At 39.4% G+C, this 21,455-nt stretch overlaps 1 protein-coding gene across 2 annotated transcripts in view; it reads right to left on the bottom strand.

The window, feature by feature from the left end:
* sufu (suppressor of fused homolog (Drosophila)) overlaps positions 1–21,455 on the bottom strand; it is a 103,200-nt gene that overhangs the window by 60,153 nt on the left and 21,592 nt on the right. For both annotated transcript variants that reach the window (XM_072557088.1, XM_072557089.1), the window contains exons 3-4: positions 11,623–11,759; positions 3,342–3,484 (exon numbers count right to left, since the gene is read on the bottom strand). In XM_072557088.1, the coding sequence (XP_072413189.1) occupies positions 3,342–3,484; positions 11,623–11,759 (280 nt within the window). The remainder of the gene's footprint in view (positions 1–3,341; positions 3,485–11,622; positions 11,760–21,455) is intronic.

Raw genomic sequence — 21,455 nt, 5'->3', positions numbered from 1 at the left:
CTACAGCATACAGATTTACAGTGACAAGATTATTACTTACACAGTATTAATTCTGTACAATTCAGTCATTCATAAACTGAACATTTGTCTTCAAATTTTTGGAGAAGACATATAGAGAACACCAAGTATTGTGCATTTGGAAGCCCATCTCTTCATGGAACACAGAGTGGATAGATTAATTTGCATGCAGTTGAGAACTAGGAATTTAGAACACTGCATGTAGGAATTTGGATAACAGCTTTGATGATTCTTAAAACAGCAGATGCATTCAGATGTTTTTACCAATAAGATTGCTGAGCCAGTTTCTGCAACAATCCCTTTACACCTCCATCCGCCATGACCAGGGCCTCCAAGCCCTCAGTTTCTTCCTCTCCCGACATCCCCAACAGTACCCTTCCACCGACATTCTCATTCATTTGGCCAAACTGGTCCTCACCCTTAACAATTTCTCCTTCGAATCCTCCCACTTCCTCCAGACCAAAGGGGTAGCCATGGGAACCTGCATGGGCCCCAGCTATGCTTGTCTCTTTGTTGGCTACGTAGAACAGTCTATCTTCCGTAATTACACCGGTACCACTCCCCACCTCTTCCTCCGCTACACTGATGACTGCATTGGCGACACCTCATGCTCCCGCGAGGAGGTTGAGCAATTCATCAACTTCACCAACACATTCCACCCTGACCTTAAATTTATCTGGACCATCTCTGACACCTTCCTCCCATCTCCATTAATGATAACTGACTGGACACCGACATTTTTTTTACAAACCCACCGACTCCCACAGCTACCTGGATTACACCTGTTCCCACCCTACCTCCTGCAAAAATGCTATCCCGTATTCCCAATTCCTCCACCTCCGCCATATCTGCTCCAAGGAGGACCAGCCCCACCACAGAACACACCAGATGGCCCCATAACTCTATTACGCTACACTCTCGGAATACTTCAACCCCAGGGCATCAATGTGGACTTCAACGGTTTCCTCATTTCCCCTTCCCCCACCTCACCCCAGTTCCAAACTTCCAGCTCAGCACTGTCCCCATAACTTGTCCTACTTGCCTATCTTCTTTTCCACCTATCCACTCCACCCTCGTCCCTGACCTATCACCTTCATCCCCTCCTCCACTCACCTATTGTACTCTATGCTACTTTCTCCCCACCCTCCTCTCATTTATCTCTCCACCCTTCAGGCACTCTGTTGCCCGAAACGTCGATTTTACTGCTCCTCGGATACTGCCTGAACTGCTGTGCTTTTCCATCACCAGTCTAACCTAGACTCTGGTTTTCAGCATCTGCAGTCATTGTCTTTACCTAACATTACAATCACACCTTGCTACGCTTTTATTTTGAAAAGGACATTCAAAGGAACTTCAAAAGTAAAGGTTGTACTATTTTTATCTTCATCTCAACCTTACTCAGTACCAGACTGCATTTGAAAGAACAAATGCTGAAAGCATACAAATAAGAGAAACTGGAGATAAACCTCTGCCATTCTATTCCAAAACAAATGCAGAAAGATAAACAACTACATGCACAAGAAAAGAATTCTGCTCCTACTTCCTTCCAAATGAGTTTCTCAAATTCTGCTTCCCTGTGGTAATGCAACATCATAGTTGTAAAACCCACATCTCACCACTTTGTGGTGCTATGCATTACTGTTTCTACAAAACCTGAATTAATCTCACAACCAACAAAATAAATCCACGTCTAATGAGTCAAATCACAATTTGTCCCACGGTTAAAATATTTTCATATTAAATCCCGGCCACAAAGCAACTGTTAACTAAATTTCATGTCAATAACAACCTTTTCAAGTAATCTTGGAATAAGTTAGAATAACTTAGTGAAGTTCCCTAAAATGCTTCACACTTCAGAGGGCTATGTTATCATTTGCTCAAGCAACTAATTGTCAGCAAGCACTGCAACAGGAATCTTCAGTCCTCCGTAAGACTATCCATGTTTGACCTTTTCAAAAACTCTCAAAAGTATATTTTGTTCACTCGATCACCCTAGTGGTGGAGAGTTGTTTGAAAAGCCGCAGAGTACATAAAGGCACTCTCAGCACTACAGATATAACCATGCACCTGCTTGATTAAGTTAACTAGATTAAATTATTGCTAAAACTCAAAAAAATAAAATTAGGCAACATCAAGGGCTGAAGGGCCTGTACTGTGCTGTAATGTTCTATGTTCTATAGGCAGCTTTTTTCCACGTTTTATGCTTGATATTCTTGACACAGCGAATTCCAGTTCTGAGACGATACAGGTAAAGGTCAAGTCCTCCTCTTGTGAAAAGTGAACACAACTCAAAATTCAGTAAAGGAATTTCTCAAGTCATTCACACCCATAGCCTTGAACCAAAATCCAGTTCGTCACTTATCTCAAACCAAACATTTTCTGTCTAAAGTGTTTCAACCCCTCAAAAACATAACTGCATCACTTATAGACAAATTATATCAGTCTCTTAACTGTTGATGTCAACTTGTCCAAAACTCAGTTGCTGATATCCTAAATTAATTTATCACTTCTGTTCCAACTGACATAAAACCCACCAGCATCGTAGGCACTCTATCCTTCGGTCCTCCAACTTCAACTATTTCTCGCCCCCTTTCCATTTACCCCATTATATGTAACAAAACCTTCAGCTCTACTCTTAATACCCATTTCCAGAATGAAGAACCTGCTTCAACTTTTTGGTCATCTCCCACCTTCCATTGATCTCCCATTTCATTATTTCATGCATTTATGCCCATTATCCCACCTCACAAATCACCTTAGAGAATAATCCATAGGAAAAACAATAGATTAATCTAAATTATTGCCATAAATCCTCTTGAATATGTAGCATATATTAAGCATGAAAATTAACAGAATTTCTTGCAGATTAAAACAAATATCCATGCAAATAATAAAGAAAAATAATGATCATCCCCAATTCTATAGTTGAGCACATTAGCTGATTATCTTAATGAACGTCATCTAAAATTCAGCTCAATATTTTACTTTTGAAACCATTACCTTCTGTTCTGATGACAAAGAATTCTATTATTCAACAATCAGCTTATTTTCTGAAAGTAAATGGTGAGAAGATGCCAGATACTCCAGTGTTTTCAGAAACTGAATTGTTTGAGATTTCTCAAACTTTGAAAAGTCACACTTGTTTCTGGCACAATTTGTTTCATAAAACTTTTTAAAGGGAGCATGAACACCAATTCTAAGGGAGAGTCAGGAGAAAGGGTACATAAAAAACCGTCACGTTCTTCTTACAGACTTCATAGTTTTCAATTGCAGAGCGCTCATCAAGGGCAATATTGGAACAAATTATTTGGTTGAGACAGTACCTGGAGAAATGCAACTGTTCCAAAGGGTGTATGCACTGGTTGCAGCTGTGGGTCCTCTGTCAGCAACATATGTTGGATTCTGGATTCACTGTTGTCCAAGGGACTGTGCCAAGAAACATGATCACCACTGCATAAGGTGTTTTCTGTGAGATTTTAAAAAAGAGAGCGCTTAAAGTGTATTTCCTTTTCTACTGCTAACAGTTGATTACCCGCAATGCACTCATTGCGGGTTATAGATGTTTGAAAAATATCAATTCAGGAAAGTTCAGACTGTTCCTCCACACCCTCTCAAATAATGGGTGGAATTTTGTTGGGGTTTGAGGGACAAGGGTTATGGTCAGACTTGTGCCAATTTGGCTAAGAATTCTGCTAAGGCCTATCGTGATGAAGGGAGCATCTTGCCGCATATTTTACACTTTTGCTGAGTGGCAAGATAAATTTCTTGCTAGGCAGCAGTAAGTAACAAATTAAGGAGATTAGAGCTTGTTATACACCTGAAGGCTGCAACTAGCCTCATTAATATTCAGGTTCCTCTCTTACCAAAAGCGGTGAACAAGCTGGATGCCAAGAATTATCAACATACAAGTTAGAATGAGTACCTGGTGACTTCAGCTTCCTACTGGCTGTGAACAGTCTCCATGTTGGACACTGGGTACCAATACTGCATGGACATACTCATAGGCACATGCCACATCTATGGACATTGGCTTCCAACATTTGCCAACCTCATGGTACAACTATGATCCACTAACAGTATGCTTCTGCTCTTTAATGCTGCACTCAGGCTCAAAAGCAAAATGTCGCTGTAATGTTGCACCAAGCTCATTGCCTGAACCAGGACGTATCTCCAGCCTGCTTGATTGCTGTCAAAGCATTTATTCACATTGAGCCTATTTGGATGCTCGCAGCATCCCTGCCATGCCTTGCCTTGTCTTGTCTTGCAGTTTAGCACAGAACAAAACTAGGAAGCTTTCATAGTTTCAGCAGTCCTCAGTCAAGTCAATGGAGAAAGCCTCTAGTCAAAGTGTCCAGACACAGTAAGTCAAAGGAAGCATCTGATACCAGCCCTCTCTTCATAAGGGGTGAGGAATCAAAGGTCAGACAACCCACACCTTTCTTGTCACATTCTGCCTTATCTTAAGTTATTTTCCTCCTAGAATGAAGGACTGGCAAGTAATTATGTAAATCAAAGTGGATGGCACAGCTGTCCGTTTTGGTGCAGGTAAGGTGTCCTGAGTGAGTGGGCAGCAGAAGGCATGCAGAATTAGTGGCGTCAGGGGTTGGTATGGATGACAAGTGAGGGAAGATATTGCAGGCGATAGTGAGCATGGTTGACTGTGAACCCTGGATGAAGGTGGCGACAATAGAGATAGTGAGTGTGTGAGGTATCTAAGAGAAGGTGCTAGCACTTAGGCTGGTAAAGAGGAGAAACCATTGATGTTCTTCCTGCACTGCTGTTCATTGCTTCAGGTGGCAACTTTGGGGCAAGTTGGTATGGTCTGGTTTTGTGGCCCCCACTTTCAGTCCTGAGGACGTTCTGCATCTACATCACCTGGTAAAAACAATGACTGCAGATGCTGGAAACCAGATTCTGGATTAGTGGTGCTGGAAGAGCACAGCAGTTCAGGCAGCATCCAAGGAGCTTCAAAATCGATGTTTCGGGCAAAAGCCCTTCATCAGGAACCTGATGAAGTGCTTTTGCCCGAAACGTCGATTTCGAAGCGCCTTGGATGCTGCTTGAACTGCTGTGCTCTTCCGGCACAGCTAATCTACATCACCTGGTCCAGCAAGGCTTGCCTGTGTCAGCCTGCAAAATGGGGCATTCATTTCCCCTGTCTGTAATGTCCTGGGCAAATGTCAGGAACTGCACAGAGCAATTCCAGACTAACAGTGCTTATCTGGGTTTAAAGATGATGCGGGCATAAGGGATGCCAGTCTCTCAGTGGATATCTTGGGTGTGGCAAATTATTCCAGGAGCAATACATGGTAAGATAGGAACATGAGGTACATGAAGGACGGGTGGGGAAACTGGAGTTAATACGTTTCTTTTGGTAAACACATGGTGAGAAATCTCCTTAGATCTCACAGTAAGAATCATTCTAATGCAACTCACACACAGCCAAGAAAATAGCTTGTGTTTGAAGAGTTTGCTTCAAATGCTTCCTGAAGAGCAACACTGAATTTCCTTAATTGGACAGTGAAGAAGTACTTGCTGGCTTGGCATTCAGCACAAGTTCAGGCCGGGAGGGGGAGGGAGGGGGATGTGAGTGCGCGCGAGAAACCGAGAGAGCGAGTGCAAGCAAGTGCGAGAGCGAGGGACAGAGAGGGAGCGCGCGAGGGAGCTCGAGCGAGAGAGCGAGCGCGAGAGAGCGAGCGCGGGGGAGAGAGTGAGCGAGCGAGCGAGCGAGCGCTAGAAAGAGAGAGCAAGCACTAGAGAGAGAGCGCGAGAGACAGCAAGCGAGTGAGAGCGAGTGCGAGCGAGAGCGAGAGAGTGAGAGTGTGAGCGCATGCCTGAGAGCACGCGCGGGACTGGCAGCCCAACATTCCGGGGTATAGAGGTTTGGGCACAAGAGAGGTAGACCACTGCTTTATCGATAAAGGAAACCATCACTGCATTAATGTGGGAGGATGTCTTAGAAGGATGTCTTCAAATGAAGCCATCTGATGGTACAGCTTAGAAATAAAAAAAGGGATGATCACTTTGCTGCAATTATACTACATATTTCCTGACAATCAAGAGGGAGATAGAGAAGCAGATGTCTGTCAAGATGCCTCTTAAACATTGCTATTGGATCTGCCTCCACCACCTTCTCTGGCAGTGCATTCCAGGCACTTACCATTCTCATAATATAGTTCTTACCGTATCTTATCAAAAAACGACTTTGTGTTCTTGCTTTCTATTATCCATTCTAATCATCTGTTTACAATAGTGGGTTTTGGAAACGTATTTTTGAACAAAGAGCATATTTCTTTTCAAATTACTAGCCTAAAAGCACACAATGAAACCTGGATAGAGTCACTACTGGAAAGAAAAAGTCTATGTAAAGCTAATTCATGTTAATAACCTTACTAGGTATTAATGCTCAGAACATCTAAAGACCAACAAAGAAAAAATCTGTTCCAGTGAGCGCATGGTAACATTAAGCGACAAGGGGGTATTCTTGTTTCATTCTTATAGCTGAGGAACATTCAATAGAAACTACACTGTTAGTTTTCTCAGCAGCTCTTCGGAGGGTTGGTGTGGCCTCGATGGGCTAAATGGCCTGCTTCCACACTGTAGGGATTCTATGATTCTATATTTTAAATGAATAATAGTGGGAAGGAAGTTCTCATACTAACTGAATTCCAGATTCTAACATGCATTTTCAGCTACAAAGTTTCAGACCTCAATCCATTAGGCATCTATAAAGAAGTGACTCAACTGAATTTACACATTTACCATTTTGGTCATCTCTCTATTTTTGGTTATGTATTTATGTAAAGACACCCTGTAATAAATCATTTGCCAGGTAATACTTGATTCAGAGCACCACTTAATCAGAAACAAAATAATGAGTGATGAAATCAATATTGTGTCATAAATGTCTACAGATTGATCAGCAAAATTGTGCAATATGACATTTTCCAAGTCTTCCAGAGCTCCAGGTTATTAAATTCCAACAGATGGCACAATGTGATCTCTGCTGAAAAACTAAAATTTTCTTTCCACTGTATTTATACAATAGCTCAAGAATTTTGGCTACTTCAGCGAGCTCACATTTCTTATAATTGGAATTCTAACACTATTAAAGCTGCACTATTACTGTTCAGGTTTATAAATATTCCACAAAGGCTTCCGTACAAACTTTTCCAATTTCTACAAAGGAACACTTATCATTTTATCTATTTACATTAGTTTCACAGCAGTTGGTATTTATACCCTATTAAGGAGTGCATTTCAACTTTCACATCAATACCTCAGCAAGCTTTTGATATACAGAATTATTCAATACATTAATGACATTACAACCCAACATAAAAAAATCAACTATATTTCAGAAAGACTTCCACTTTGCTGGTCTTACAAGGTGGGGAGGCAGGAAAGTGGGAGGCTGTAGAGGAGATGGGTGAGGGTGAAACAGAGAGAATGCCTGAAAGGAGGAATGGAAATAGAGGGTATCTGTGGAGGGAAGAAATGGGGGCACCTGTATATTGGAAGATAAAATGGCGGACGGCAGGGTAGAGAGAGGGAGAAGAGAAGTTGCCTGCAGAAGATTTAGAGGAATTGTGCGGTTATGTGAGGGCTGTGTGACTACGTGGGGCTGAGGCGAGTGGAAAGAAGAAAGAGGAGAACACGAGCACGCGAGAGAGAGAGAGAGAGGCTGATGTGATGAGGGGATGGAGAGAGAGAAAAACAGGGGGACATGGGTTTAAACAGTGAGAGAGGAGGTGGCTGCAGGAAACTGCTAGAAAGAAAGGCTTAGGATATGATTAATTAATGACCTCAGAATGAAGGGACCCCCAAGTCTCAGCAATCATAACTGATTAACTCAACTAACCCATAGGTTAAGGAATAGGTTAACAGAAATGCAATCATATTTTTAAGGTGACATTTCATAATTCACAGAATAGATGCACTCTAATGAGCAAGAAATATTCCAAGCAGAAGTTGCACCATCTGTGGTTAACTAAAAAGCATATAAATTGCACGGTGATGGATGGCAGATAAAATGTTGGACAGAATACATATAACAGCAAACACTGATGAAAGGACTAAATGGAGGTAATAAATTAAGAAAGCTAGTTTTAAATATGAAAACAGGTACAAAGTTTCCATCAGTGTTTAAAAAGGAAAGAGTAGGTGAACACTGGTTCCAAAGTCAGTCAGTCTGGAGAATGAGTAATGGAAAATAAGATATAATGTAACTTGAATATATTGGCATCGGCATAGAAGATTACCTAGCTAACAGGAAACAGACAGTAGGCATAAGTTGATATTTATCTGGTTGGCAAGATGTAAAGAATGGTTGGTATGTGCCAGAGGGATCAGTATTTACAAGTGATATAAATGATTTGAATTAAGGGAAAGAGGGCCTAGGTGCTAAATATACCGATGATGCTAGTAGGAAAGTAATTTTTCAAGAGCATGAGGAAAAGGGTAGACAGGCCAAGTGGATGAGCAATAATCTGATAGATCGAGTATAATATGGGAAACCGTGAAATTGCCCATTATAGAAAACAAAATAAAAATTTTAAAAGTATATTATTAAAATCGTGAGAGAATAGAGCTTTGGGATGCAGAGGGATCTGGATGTTCTAATGTATGAATTGCAAAACGTTAGTATTTAGGTTCAGGTCATTCTGCTATAACACCAGTGTGTTCCTCTGCAACCTCACGCTACATAAAATCACAGAATGGGAAACTGCTATAGAGGTCGCACTTTAGAAGATCGCGCTATGGAAAACCTGTCATACCATTGAGCAGAAAGTTTAGGTTATACAAACAATGTCCACAATTCATCAATCACATTATAGCCATTTCACACTGACGAAGTACACATTCTAGCAGAACAATCTAAGTAGCAATTGTTATGTTCCCAGCGAAGGGTACCACTAGACAACGTGGATTCCATCATGATTCCTAGTTTGTTAGATCACATGTTTATTTTTAGTTTTAATTAACATAGTGGTTAATCATAAACATAGTTGCGGTTTCAATTTTTCTTTAATATCTGTGTGATGTAGGCCAAGTAACAATGCCATTAGGAAAGGAATTCCAGAATTTTGACCCAATAACACTGAAGGAACAGCAATCTATTTCCAAGTCAGGATGGTGAATAGCTTAGAGGGGAACTAGCAGTTGGTGCAGCCTTTGTGGATTTCTGGGGTGCTTCTTATAGATGCACTACTGCTACTAAGTATCAAACGTGGAGAGCGTTTGCCAATCAAGCGGGCTGTTTTATCCTGGATGGTGTCAAGCTTGAGTGTTGTTGATGTTGCACACATCAATACAATTGGGGTGCATTCCATTATAATCCTACCCTTTGCCTTGTAAATGTGGAAAAATGTTGAGGACTCAGGAAATGAGTCTGGCCTCTGATCTATTCTTGTAGCCACTGTAGATAGAGTTATCGTCATAGAGATATATAGCACAGGAATGGCCAGTGCAGTTTAATTTCTGGTCAATAATAACTCCAGGATTTTGACAGTGGGGAACTTGGTGATGAAAACTCTCCTGGATGTGAAGGGGCAATTGTTAAATTGTCTCTTTTTGGAGATGGTCATTGTCAGGCATATGGGTGGTACAAATTTTGTTGGTCTTTGTCAGCCCAAGCCTGGATATTGTCTGCATTTGGACATGGACTGCTTCACTACCTGAGGAGTTATAAATAGTGCTGAATATTCTCACTTTTGCTTTTATGATGGAGGGAAGATCATTGATGAAGCAGCTGAAGGTGGTTGGGCCTAGAGCACTATCCTGAGAAACTCCTGCAGAGATGTCCTGGAGCTGAGATTACTGACCACCGACAACTACAACCCTTTATCTATGTGCCAGATATGAATCCAACCAACAGAAAGATTCCCCCCAATTCCTGTTGACTTCAGTTTTGCTAGTGCTCCTTGATGCCATACTGTCAAACATAGCCTTGTTGCCAACAGCAGTTGCTCACACCTGACCTCTGGACTTCACCTTATTTGTCACGTTTGAACGAAGGCTGTAGTGAAGTCAAGAAATCAGTGGTCCTGGCAGAATCCAAACTGGGTGTCAGTGAACATGTTATTACTAAGCAGGTGCTGCTTGATAGCACTTTTGTTGACAACACCCTTCATTTTACTGATGAGAGTGGACTGTTAGGGCAATACTTGGCCAGGTTGGATTTGTCTTGCTTTTTGTGTACATGATATTCCCGGACAACTTTCCACATCGTCAAATAAATGCCAGTTTTATAGCTATAATTGAACAGCTTGGCTAGACATGCAGCAGATTCTGAAGAACAAGTCTTCAGTGCTACTACCAGAATGTTGTCCATAGCATGTGTGGTATTTGCATGTTGAGTGAATCAAGTCGGCCGCTGATTAGCATGAGAGATGATGGGAACTTCTAGAGGTAGCCTGCACATTGCAGAAAGCATCGCCAAGCCGTCTCTAGCAGCACCTTCCAGCCTTGAAACCTCTACTATCTAGTAAAGAAAGGACAGCTAATTAGGGATGGGCAATAAATGATGGCCTGTACATAAGTGTTCACAGGCTAAGAATGAAAATAAAGTTTTATGACTTCCTAAAGAAGCAAAGGGATTAAGAAACTAAACTAAAAGAAATGGAAATAATTGTTTGCAAGCTGAATTTTCTAACAGGATGCCAAGTGTGTTTGAGCTGCTTTAAGATGTATGTGGGTTTAAGAAGTGAATGAAGGCCTTAGTAAAACTGCCACAAACCAAACTTTGCCCTGAAATTTGTGATCTTTCTCATTTCCAAAATTCTATCCCTTAATTTTGGCTTTCTGCTTCTCTGTGAGAGAACAGCAAGAACTTGAGAAAGGGCAAATGATTATGAAATTTGATGACGAACTCAAGTATTCTGGTAGATTGCAGAGAAGCAAAAGATGGCATTGCACACTGTATCAGGCAAACAAAACATTAAAAAGTTGGATGTGAAGCATATCAGCCATCAGAAAAACTAGTAAAATGTTAAACCGTTTATAGCATACCAATGCATTACCAAAAACTTATTGACCTCATTTATGGGAGAAAAGTTGGTTTAGACTGGCCATGTTGCTTTTTGTTTTGTTACAATATATTTTACTACATATATCCTGAGAGCCTTAAATCATCACTCGACCAAATCTGTTGAAAGGAGCAATCATTTCACAGTCTAAGTATATCCACTACTTGAAAATTCCAAATTCTTATGTTTCCTCATCGGCCGTTTTTCTTAGATGTCCTCATTTTGATGAGGAATGTCACTTGTCAGGTTACAATATTTCTCATTGCCTTACCTTTAGTTTTACAGGATAAAAATAAGTTCACAAAAGACCACATTTGACTTAGATAGTATGAAGTCCCCAACTATATGAGAGGCAGGAGGAATTACTGTTTAGGCACACCATTAAGTAGCTCAATTGGACACATCAAAGTAGAAAGAACAAAAATTTAGTGTTTTAAAAATCGACTCTCAGTACTACATTGAGTTCTTAATGAAATATCAGCTGAAGAAGATGCATTGTTTTGTCAGAAGCAAAATCTGGGTACAATATTACCTCAACTTACACAATATCAACAAATTAACTCTAAATGAACTTTACCTGATTGGAATACGTATCTCGCCAGACCTTGCATCAGCTCAGCTGGCCAGGTTGGTGGCGCTGTTTCCCCAGTTTCTCGTCTTAGCCGGAAGGTCAGTTCAAAACCAAAGCCACTTGGTCCTTCCAGTCCTGTAAATCTAAACAAAATACAACAGTCTTTAAGAAACGTAATAATTCTTTATCCATCTAATCATTACAACTGTTACAAGGCAAAACTGTTACTGAGCATGCACCTGAAGTTATATTAAAAAAAACATTTAAGTGAAAAAGACAACATGCTACCCAATTCAAATTTTGCTTGTACTTAGTACAAAGATACTGAAAACTGCTATTTACAGAAATCATTATTTTTGCGATGACATTTGTAATGTAGGAGGTTTGGGGAACTCAAGAAAAACAATTCATCAGTGAAATTATTTTAGATGCAGAATTTGTTTTAAAAATCATATATTAGTAAAAGCAAGCAATAAAGATAAATGGCAGAAATTCCTACACTATCACGCACATTGTCAATTATTTTCTTCCCTGACAGAGTGCACAAATAACAAAGTGAAGAAATACTGCACATTTCTTCTTGCCATCACAAAAGGTATGCTGATCTGACACAGGACCTACCACAAAGTGGAAATTCGTGAAATCCATTTTGCCAGTTTCCAATGGCTATTGTAACCATTCAGTGTTGCCAGCAATAATGAATTCCAAAACTGTACAGCCATTCAAAACCTAATCTAAATAGTTAAAGTTTAAATGCCACAATTTATTTAAAATGGATAAAACAAAACAATCTTCAGACACTTTTGCTATTGTGACATAGTTGCACTGTATACAGTATTTATTCAAATTATTTACCAAATTCAAACAGAGTTATTGTCAGTGTCCAGTATAAAGACATGTGAGACCCAGTTTTATTTCATAGCACAGTACTACCTTGAAGAAAATTATACATTACACTATCTGGACTTGATGCATTACACACCTTAGATTAACTGTATCAAATTTTGTCCATGGTCAGGGCCACTTTTGGAATACTGTGTGCAATTCTGGTCTCCCTCCTATCGGAAAGTTGTTGTGAAACTTGAAAGGGTTCAGAAAAGATTTACGACGATGTTGCCAGAATTGAAGGGTTTGAGCTATAGGGAGAGGCTGAATAGGCTGGGGCTGTTTTCCCTTGAGCATCAGAGACTGAGGGGGTGACCTTATAATAGGCTTATAAAATCATGAGGGGAATGGATAAGGTAAGTAGACAAGGCCTTTTTCCTGGGGTGGGACAGTCCAGAACTAGAGGGCATAGGTTTAGGATGAGAGGATAAAAATTTAAAAGAGACCTAAGGGGCAATGTTTCCATGCAAAGGGTGATGTGTATATGACTAGGAAGGGTTTACAGGGATATGGGCTAAGTGCTGGTAAATGGGACTAGATTAGTTTAGGATATCTGGTCAGCATAGATGAGTCGGACTAAGGGTCTATTTTCATGCTGTTAATCTCTATGACTCTAAGACAAGATGGTGTGACTACAAGTGAAAATTTTAGCTTTGGAAGAGTCGCATTCCATTCCCGTGTCCAATGAGTATGAGGTTTTTGTTCCCAGTGTGGGCATGGCAAAGAATGCAGGGAAGATGAGCAAACAGACCAATGTACTACGGTACAGAGCTCCATTCAAGTTAGGGAAGAAAAGAGAAATGTAGTAACTAATAAAGGGGAGAAAACTCTGTTCTCTGCAGTGAGGACAGAGTGTCGAGAAGGCTGCATTGCCTACCTAGTGCAAAGGTAGGTTCAAGACATCTCTTCAGTGCTGGTGGAGAACTTGGACTGGGAGAGGAAGGATCCAGACGTCATGGTCCACCAATGACATCGTAGGACTAAGAAAGAGGCTGCAGTAAGGAATTACAAGCATATCAAGGCTAAACTTAAAAGCAAAACTACGAAGATAATAATCTCAGGTTACTAACTAAGCCATGTATAAATTGGCATTTACAGTAAATAAGATTAGAGAGGTAAATGCATGGCTCAAAGATGAGAGAAAGGATTTCTGATCCATGGGATACTTGCACCAATATTCCAGTCAAAAAGAAGGAATCAATGAGAAGAATGAATCACCTATGGTCTGCAAGGCTGTCAAGGACAGTATCCAATCAAAAACTACAGTACATAAAGCAGCAAAAACCAGCAGTAGGTCAGAGGGTTGGGAATATTTAAGAACCAAAAACAGATGGCTAAAAAGCTAATAAAAAAGGAAGAACTTGATTATGAAGGTAAATGAGCAACAAGTATAAAAACAAACAGCAAGAGCTTCTATGGGTATATGAAAAGAAAGACAGCAGCTAAAGTGAAAGTTGGCTCTTTGGAGGATGTAATCGAGGAATTGCTAATGAGCAGAGAAATGGAAGATCTAAACCTACCTTTTGCAATCTTCACTATTGAAGACATTTTAAACATCCAAAGGATCAGATAAGCAAGATGCCAATGGGAGGGAGGGTCTCATACACTCTATCATGAGGAACAAAACATTTGAGAAACTCATGGGACTTTAAAGGTTTCTAAAGGAAGTAGTTGCAGAAATAGTAGAGCCATTGATCGAAATATTCCAAATTTAACTAGATTTCAGGTGGCTTCCAGTAGTTTAGAAAACTGTTAATGTGACATCGTATTAAAGAAAGGAGAGAGAGGAAAAAAAAGCAGTAAACTATAAACCAGTGAGCCTAACATCAATGGCTGTGAAAATGCTAAAATTCATTATTGAGGAAATAGAGCATTTAGAAAAGCTTCAAGCTTGGGGCAACATAGTGGCTCAGTGGTTAGCTCTGTTGCCTCTCAGTGCCAAAGATCTGGGTTCAATTCCAGCCTCGGGCGACTATGTGTGTGGAGTTTGCACATTCTCCCAAGTGTCTGTGTGGGTTTCCTCCCACAATCCAAAAGATGTGCAGGTTAGGTGATTTAGCCATGCTAAACTGCCCATAGTGTTCAGGGATGTATAGATTAGGTGCATTTGTCAGGGGCAAATATAAGGTAGAGGAATGGGTCTGGGTGGCTTACTATTTGTAGGGTCAATGTGGACTTGCTGGGCCGAAGGAATTCTAATTAATGCAATCATATTAAACATTGCTTTGTGAAAGGTAAATCATGTTTCACAAATGTGCATAGTTCTTTAAGGGCACAACAAGAAAAGTTGATAAAGAAGAACAGGTAGATGTAATGTATTTGCATTTCCCAAAGTTATTCAATGAGTTACCACATAAAATTATTGCTAGGATCCACCAGGATGATCCTTAGTATGGAGGAATTATCCTGAGTGACATCTAAACATGCTAGGGCTCTACTCACTGGAATTTAGAAGAACAAAAGCTAACCTCATTGAAACATATAGAATTCTTAAGGGGCTTGGCAGGGTAAACGTGGAGAGGATATTTCCCCTCACAGGAGAGTATAGTCTCAGAACAAAGGTTGCTAATTTAAGACTGAGATTTCTTCTCTCAAAAGGTTGAGGTTCTTTGGAACTTTTGCCAAGACAGCTATGGGGGCAGAATCCTTGTGTATATTTAAGGTTGAAATAGATTGATTCTTGATCATCAGGGGAGTCAAGGGTTATTGAAAAAGGGCAGGTAAGTGGATGTAAAGATTGCCCGATCAGCCATGATCCTATTGAATGGCTGAGCAGACTCAAGGGGCCAAATGGCTTACTCTCGTTCCTATTTCTTAAGGTCTTATGTTAGGCATTATGTCATTAGAATTTATAAGAATGAGGGATGATCTTATTGAAATGTACAAGATTCTGAGGGGGCTTGTCGGGTAAATGTTGAGATAGTGTTTCCACCAATAAGGGAATCTCAAATTAGGGAACACAGTTGGAGAATAACAGGGCGCTCATTCAAACTGAGACGTTAGTGAAATTTTTCTTTCAGAAGGTAGTGAATGTCTGAATCCTTTATCCCAGAGAGTCGTGAAAGCTAGATCATAAATATTAAAAGAGGAAGTAGGCAGATTTTTGAAATATCAAGAAGCTGAGGTCTATGAGAAGCTGACTGGAAAGAAGAGGTGAGGCCTGGGGCATTGATGGGGAAGACTTGAATCAGAGAATCAATTATTACTAAAAGAAAAGAGGTCATTCAACCTACCCTATCTGCACCAACTTGTTAAATGAGCATCACATACTCCAATGCTTTATATTTAGGCAAAGTTAATTCTGGCTGGAGTTCCTGCTTCTTCTCGCTGCTCTCAGAATAAAGTGATTATTCTTGTTAACGGCAGACATTGTTTTCTACCAATTTCTGTTAATTTTATTTTCTTCTGGGGAGATAATAAAGAGCCATTCACACCTCCAGAGAAGTCATGTCAACGAGTTTCTATTTACCTTTGGATAAGGTCAGTAAATTTCATGTACCTCTTCTGATCAGTACTCAATCTGGTTCCAATTGTAGCTAAATCTAAAATAGAAGTCAAGTGACACTTGCAAGCCACTTTTTAAAGGTGCATAGTGTCAATATTTAAAATGTGCTTCTAGTCTGTTACAAAGTCTATAATGTCATAACTACGCATCCTTAATCCAAGAATCAGATACAAAATATGCTAAACAACAACTTGAGGAACTCAGCTGAGCAGCAAAAACACAAATCCAAAAACCTTTTTAAAATACCAGGGTTACACTTCAACACATAAGCAACCCACAAATTCTGAAAAGAAGCCACAAACTGTCAACATGCACAATGTCTTCAGTACACTTAGCACTCCCAGAGAATAAAAAAAAATTAAAAAATCAATTTTTTTTGTTGTACACATGATTCAGTACATAGATGCACTTCACGTTATTTTAAATATGGCAAAGCCCATGAAGTATATAGTAACAATGAAACAGATTTCTTTTTAGTGTTAAAAGTGCAATGGTTCTCCACCATACGCAAGTATATTCAGCCACAGTTGGGGTTATAAGGCTCCAAGAAGTAGCTCAAAACGCATCTCTAATCTATCACCTATCTTCCCCCATCCAATTGCTACACTTTTAGTTCTAAAAATCCTAGTATAAAACGTTAAGTGCAGAAACATTTTTAAATTTCATATTTCACAATTACATGATTAAACCTAACCATCATTTGTACTTTTAATGTTTTATTGAGAGCTTTACGACCTGCACCTCTGTTAAATTGATATAATCGCCATACGCTCAAAAGGCGTGCTTAATTTCGAATGCACTTTGACAGCATTTGCAGTATATATTGAACTCCAAGATAGCGTCAGTCAGGCACACTGAAGTAGTATTCCTTCTCATAGATTTTAAACTATCTTTCACAAAATTAGTTTTTCATTTAATTAAAAATATCATTTTAAAAATAGAGAAGCTAAATAAATACTGGTACTATAATTACTTTTTCTGTTTATGTTTGACAAACTCACAAGTTAACCTCAATGTTTATACTTGAGTCAATCTTTGCATCATAAAAGTAGCATTTACAGCAATATCTAAATGACAACTCTCTTACAAATGTAAACATTTAAGCGTTAACAGCTATCCATAATAAATTAAACCATTCTTTTGACACATTTCCAGAAAGAAGCCAACTGAATGTTGTAGTAATCACCTCAGTCTTGTTGAGTAAGCACTGTTGAGGAATTATTAATTAGCATGTGTATATTTTTATATATCAGGTATCAAGGAACCAAACACAAAACACAGCTAACTGCAATTTCTCTTTCCTCAGTATCACTAAGTACCACTAAGTACTGAAACTTACATTTAACCAGCTGGGGGTTGCAAGACAGAAAGAGAACATTCCACCAAAGCGAGTTGCAGCAAATGGAGCTCACCCATAGTGATGGTACGAAAACCAGATGGCTATCCAATGACTGTTTGTGGGCTACCAAAACGTCAGTTACTAAATCCAATTCGAACCTTATGTCAGTTTTGGAAGATGGCATTGGGGAGGTGGGACAATCAATTTATATTTCTAATCCTGGTTTACTCAGAGGATACTGGCACGTACTCTTATCTGAAAGAGCAAAGGAAATTTCGGCTTTCATGACACTGAATGGACTTGATCAGAGTGGTGCTGGAAAAGCACAGCAGGTCAGGTAGCATCTGAGGAGCAGGAAAATCAACGTTCCTCATTTCCTCCCCCAACAGCTTGTTGCGCCCCTTGCTTAGATATCTGTATTAATGACAGCAACAGTTGAGGTGATGGAGGACTGGAGGTTGGCTAATGTGATGCCATTATTTAAGAACGGCTGTTAGGAAAAGCCAGGGAACTATAGACCGGTGAGTCTTATGCCAGTAGAGGACAAGTTATTGGAGGGGATTCTGAGGGACAGGATTTACATGGATTTGGAAAGGCGAGGATTGATTTGGGATAGTCAACATGACTTTGTGCACGGGAAATTGTGTCTCACTAATTTAATTGAATTTTATGAAGAGATGACAGAAGAAAATGAAGACAGAATGGTAAACATCTCTATGAACTTCAGCAAAGCAGTCAACAAGGTTCCACATTGATTACTAAGGTTAGATCACATGGGTGGGTTGCTCTTCGGAAGGTTGGTGTGGACTTGTTAGGCTCTCCTGCCATCGAGAACACCATATTGTCTCCATTGAGGAGTGCCTATCATACTAAATGAGCAATATCAGATCTCCCCTATGATCAAGGGTACTGGGATAGAGGATTCCCTCTTGAACGCTATGAACGGTTAGTCAATCAACAATGAAATATAAGACCATAAGATATAGGAGCAGAATTAGGCTATTCGGCTCATCAAGTCTGCTGTTTGATCATGGCTGATAGCTTTCTCAACCTTATTCTCCTACCTTCTCCCAGCAACCCTTGATTTCCTTACTAATCAATTCCATGTATCTCTGTCTTATATACACTCAATGACTTGGCCTCCACAGCTCTCTTCAGAAATGAGTTCTACAGATTAACCACCTTCTGGTTGAAGAAATTCCTCCTCATCTCAGTTCTAAAGGGCCCCTTCATCTTGAAGCTGTGCCCTTGGGTCAATTTCTGCTACTTGTGGAAACATCTTATCCATGCTCACTCTATCCAAACCTTTCAGTATACTCTAAGTTTCAACCGGATATCCCCTTCCACCCCCAACCTCATCATTCTAAATTCCAAGTACAGACCCAGACTCCTCAAATGAATCAAAGAATCCCTACAGAGCAGACAGGTGCTATTTGGCCCATTAAGTCTGCACTGACCTCCTAAAGATCATCCCACCTGTAACAGTACTGTGCCTTTGAGAAATTTATTCTGTGCTGTTTCTATTGTAGAGAGATTTTGTCAGTGATGTTGGAATGACTACTTCAAAAGCAGTAGTTAAAGAGTTTTAAGCACAGAGTTATTTTAAATTAATGATTGAGTGGAGTCAGGCTCTCACAGACTCAGGATTTTTGTTTAGCTTTCATTGGAAGTTTGAGGAATTTTTTTTAAAGAGTTGAAGCTGCCAGATGCAGGTCTCTCTCTGCTGCAGTTAAAAGTTTGAGTTCTTTCTCTGCTGTTAGATTGTTTCTTTCAGTGTTCTTTTCTCCTGGACTGGTGATTGCATGTGAGAAAATCTGATTTACTGAATTTGCCTTTGCCAAGGGTATGTTTATGGTATGCTTTTGTGTTTATTGGTTTTAATTGATTAATATGCAAATCCCAGAATTTCTTTCAATTTGCTATCCCGAGGTAACTTAAGGTGTAATCGATATAAAGTCAGACAATGTGTAATTCTCAAAAACAGAGTGTGGACAACAAAATTAGGCTAGTTTTAGATACAATTAAGTCTTAGCCATTTTGCAAATGAGATGGCAACCCAAACAATACCCCACTGTTTTAACAAGAAGCACAATGTAACTATGATCTTGCAAAATCAATGTTCTAAATTAGGATCTTTCACAGATTTGGAAGGATAGTTCATTAAAAAAATATAGTCACCTGTGTTGCTCCTCCTCCAATTACTAAATTAGTAATTACTAGTTATTGTTTGAAGTGATCTAGCTCTGATGAGGATAGCCAACTTTCCGGTTTAACTAGAAGACTCTTGCTGAATACATAATGTGAGGTTTATTGCATTACTGCAACAATTTCCAGTTTATATGACTATAACCCAGATTACCATAGAGATGGCTTAGAGTACACTAGCCTAGCCCTAGGTCTGTCTCCTGCAAGCTCCTTCTTTACCTTAACCAAACTCCAGTGGCATAATCACAATGGGCGATGCTTCCTACATTCAATCAAGTAATAATCATTTCAGACCTTTAAACAACAATTATTATTTTCAATAACTACAACTGTACTATAGATATACAGAAAATGGCTTAACTCCAAAAATACACAAAAGACATGAATATGCAATAAAATTAGACATGAATATTTTGGCTGTTTCCTTCATTTTAAAAGTTTAAAAATGTTGCAATGTCATAATCTATTCGTTATGTTTACTTCCCTAAACAGAAGTCCTTCCTTTCATCGAAGTACTAAATTTTTGAACACGTGTATTTAATCAGAAATGCTGTGAGCAAGTGACTAAAATCTAGAAACAGACCAAACATCAGCCTGAGGGAAGATTGACTGCTGATTTAAAATATGATGTGCCTTTATACTAGGAAAATCAGCATATTTAAAAATAAATTCAGAATGATCTGCACCAGAAATTAATTTGTTTCACAGCAGTTATATGGATCACAAACAAAATATTGAAGACGTCAGGAGATACAAAGACAAGTGGAGAGTTGGTGGCATAGTAATAATATCAATTGCAGAGTAATCCAGATGCTCAGATTAAAGATCTGAGAACTTGGTTTTGAACCCCACCTCTGTAGATTTAATACAATTAACAAATTCCAGAATTGAAAACTAATATCAGTAAAGAGGAGCATAATGGTTGTAAAAATCAATCTGCTTCCCTTTAGGGAAGGAATTCTACCATTATTGCCTGGTTTGGCCTAGATTTTAGTTCAGACTCACAGCAATGTGGCTGACCCTTAATGCCCTCTGAAATGGCTCCACAAGCCCCTCAGTTACAAGGGCAATTATGGATGGGCAACAAAAGCTGGTCTTGCCAGTTATGCACTCATCCCATAAGAAGATTTTAAAAATTATATCTCAAGTGTATACAAAGGCACAACAGATTACTTCAATTCAATGAATGACAAATAGAACACAAAATCATTTTTTAAAAACTAATTTCATCCACAAGCAGCATCTCAATCCAGATTTGAATACATCTTTGCTTCAATTGTAAATTTAGTTCAATCAGAGAATCTAAAACCTGAGGAAATGGTTAGATCATAAGACACAGGAGCAGAAACACAAAATAAGAACAGGAGTAGGCCTTTAACTCATTCAATGAGATCTGATTATCAACATCACATTTCTGCTTTATCCACATATCCTTTAATTTCCTTAGTAGTTAAAAATTTGTCCATCTCAGCCTCTCTCTACAGCATCCTGCGGTAAAGAATTCTAGGGATTTACTACCCCCAAAGAAATTCTTCATATTTTCTATTTTAAATGGGTGAACCCTTATTCTGAAATTATGTTCTCTGGTCCTAAACTCTGGGGAAATACGCTCTGTGCATCTACCTCGTCAAGCCCCCAAAAATTTTTATATTTCAATAAGAGCACCGCTCCTCTCTCAAAACTCCAATGAATACAAACCTAACCTATTCAACTATCTTCATAAGAAAGATCTGTTTGTACTGTGAATCTGCTCTTGGCTGCCTCCAATGCCAGTATGTATTTCCTTAGGTAAGGGGACCAAAACTGTTCTCAGTATTTCAACTGTGGTTTGACTAGTGCCTTATATATTTTTAGCTAGACTTTCCTATTTTTACATTCCACTCCCTTTGAAATAAAAATAGTCCA

The sequence above is a fragment of the Chiloscyllium punctatum genome, chromosome 38 (genome assembly GCF_047496795.1).
Source record: "Chiloscyllium punctatum isolate Juve2018m chromosome 38, sChiPun1.3, whole genome shotgun sequence".
In the NCBI taxonomy this organism is placed as follows: Eukaryota; Metazoa; Chordata; class Chondrichthyes; order Orectolobiformes; family Hemiscylliidae; genus Chiloscyllium; species Chiloscyllium punctatum.
Note: the sequence above shows the minus strand (reverse complement) of the source record. Positions and strands in the feature narration are given on the sequence as shown.